At 44.2% G+C, this 2,782-nt stretch overlaps 1 protein-coding gene across 2 annotated transcripts in view; it reads left to right on the forward strand.

Annotated features, from left to right (window-relative positions):
• The window catches only part of LOC111376346 (cleavage and polyadenylation specificity factor subunit 6-like), a 4,518-nt gene continuing 1,736 nt past the window's right edge, over positions 1-2,782 (forward strand). Inside the window, exons 1-2 of one of the 2 annotated variants that reach the window (XM_022999303.1) lie at positions 1-137; positions 276-2,748. In XM_022999303.1, the coding sequence (XP_022855071.1) occupies positions 313-2,247 (1,935 nt within the window). In that variant the 5' untranslated portion in view covers positions 1-137; positions 276-312 and the 3' untranslated portion in view covers positions 2,248-2,748. Of the gene's footprint in view, positions 2,749-2,782 lie in introns of those variants that run through there. The other variant, XR_002699457.1, reaches the window with a different exon arrangement.

Genomic DNA, 2,782 nt, shown 5'->3' on the forward strand with positions numbered 1-2,782 from the left:
AGAGATCTGAATCTTGTCAACCCCCTTCTGGGCTTTGTGGTGTGTTGATATAGCTATATTTACTTACTCTGAAGTTATGGTGGGAAAGGATCTGCTTAGTTTGATTTGATATCTTTAATCACTGCACAATATTTTGAGTAGGTTCTCTTTGTCAGTACGTGATGCGGTGCTGTTTATAATTATATATTCTTCTATTCGGATTAGATAACTGCTACCCATTTCATTTTGTATATGATGGTATGAGCATGGTTATAATAGCCATTTTTGTTAACCAGGAGAAGATAAATAATTTATAAGTCTTGGTTTGCCTGAATGGATCCAGTGACGGACGAACAATTAGATCATGGAGATGGGGAATATGGTCCAAAAATGCAATACCATCAAGCTGGAGCTATACCTGCGCTTGCAGAGGAAGAAATGATAGGGGAGGATGATGAATACGATGATCTCTACAATGATGTTAATGTTGGAGAGGGTTTCCTGCAGTTGCCGCAGTCTGATGCACAAATGCGTGCTCTTGGTGTTGGCAATAGTGGATCCCAAGTTCCAAAAGCTAATGTTTCCGACGCTAGAAATGAAGCAAGAGTCTTAAAAGAGTTAAACAGTCCTGGAGTTGCTAATGAACAGAATTATGCTTCCGCTGGAATCCAGTGTCCTGAGCAGAAGAGTGGCTTGCCATCTGAAAGGGGACCTGAACAGATTGTTGATGCCTCACAAAGGGGAAGGATATCTGAGATGACTCATAAATCTCAAGCAGGATATTTAGGATTTCAAGGACCAGTTCCTATGCCCCAGAAAATTGCTGCAGATTCAATTAGCATGTCAGGGAAAGTAGCTGGTGAACCTTCTCCTTTACCAAATCCTATTGTGGGCAGCTCAAGAGTTGTTCCTGAGATTCCAGCTAGTAGAATGAATTCAACTGCAAATGTGATTGTGAATCACATGGTTAATAATGATAATCTGATACGACCAACTGTAGAAAATGGAAATACGATGCTCTTTGTCGGAGAGTTACATTGGTGGACAACAGATGCTGAGCTTGAGACTGTGCTCTCCCAGTACGGGATGGTCAAGGAAATTAAGTTTTTTGATGAGAGAGCTAGTGGTAAATCCAAAGGCTATTGTCAAGTTGAATTCTATGATCCAGCTTCTGCTTCTGCTTGCAAAGACGGAATGAATGGTCATCTTTTTAACGGGCGTGCTTGTGTTGTGACATTTGCCACTCCACAGACCATAAAACAGATGGGTGCCTCTTACATGAACAAGACCCAGGCCCAGGCTCCGTCTCAGCCCCAGGGAAGGAGACCCATGAATGATGGAGCAGGAAGGGGTAATGGAGCAAATTATCCCAGTGGAGATGCAGGGAGGAATTTTGGACGAGGTGGGTGGGGACGAGGTGGGCAGCAAATGCCTAACAGAGGTCCTGCAGCTGGACCTGTTAGAGGAAGAGGATCTATGGGAACAAAGAATATGATTGGGAATGCACCTGGTTCGAGTGCGGGTGCTGGTGGCGGACCCTATGGACAAGGCGTGGCAGGCGGCCCTGCTTTTGGTGGACATCCTGGTATGGTGCATCCGCATGGCATGATGGGTCCTGGATTTGATCCTGCATTTATGGGTCGAGGAGCTGGTTATGGAGGCTTCTCAGGTCATGCTTTCCCAGGGATGCTTCCTCCATTTCCAGCTGTTAATCCAATGGGGCTACCTGGAGTGGCTCCTCATGTCAACCCTGCCTTTTTCAGTCGAGGAATGGCTCCAAATGGGATGGGTATGATGGGGACTGCAGGAATGGATGGACCTCATTGGGGAATGTGGAATGACCCAAACATGGGTGGATGGGGAGGAGAAGAACAAGGCCGAGGGACCCGAGAATCTAGTTATGGTGGTGAAGATAATGCTTCTGAATATGGAGAAGCAAGTCTTGATAAAGGAGTAAGGTCTAGTGCTGCTCCTCGTGAAAAGGAACGGAACTCTGAGCGTGACTGGTCAAGTAACTCTGAGAAGAGGCCTCGTGATGAGAGGGAGAATGACCGGGATAGGTATGATAGAGAGTACAAGTACAGGGAAGAGAAAGATGGGTACCGAGACTATCGCAACAAAGAACGTGAATTGGGTTATGAGGATGACTGGGATAGAGGACAATCTTCACGATCACGTAGCAGATCACGAGCAGTGCCAGAAGAGGATCACAGATCTCGATCGAGGGATGCAGATTATGGGAAACGTAGACACATACCGTCTAAATGATGTTATGCATAATGGGTCTTCTAGGGATGAGAACCTTGGTAATTGCTAAGCATATTTCCAGATTGAGTGAATTATTTTCAGTCTCTGGCTTATGATGGCTCCATATGCTGCGTGCCTTCTGATTTGGAAAGTAAGTGCCTTTTTCTAGGGGTGCTGGGAAGAACACATTTATTATGCTTTCAATTTGCGCCTTGCAGAACTTAAGTCGATGCACCACTACTTGTGCGTGCTAAAACATCAGTACCTTCAGTAGTATTAATATTGTGGATTTACTTGGTGTGTTGAGACTATACTCACCAGAAACCCTCATATAAGTTTTATGTCTGTCCTGCATAATTTGACCTCTAGAGTCAGTATTACGGTATTACCTACACAGAGGATCTTGAGATTCTTGAACTTATCTATATTTTTGTGGGAATTATATGTGCTGTTATTCCCGTGAAATAAGTTTGTTTCTTAGTTAAATTTTTAACTTTTAGCATGTTCTGGAAATTTGTGCTAGTATGGTTGATCTTGAGCTTATTAATCCAGCCCC

This window comes from Olea europaea, unplaced genomic scaffold (assembly GCF_002742605.1).
Source record: "Olea europaea var. sylvestris unplaced genomic scaffold, O_europaea_v1 scaffold1492, whole genome shotgun sequence".
NCBI lineage: Eukaryota > Viridiplantae > Streptophyta > Magnoliopsida > Lamiales > Oleaceae > Olea > Olea europaea.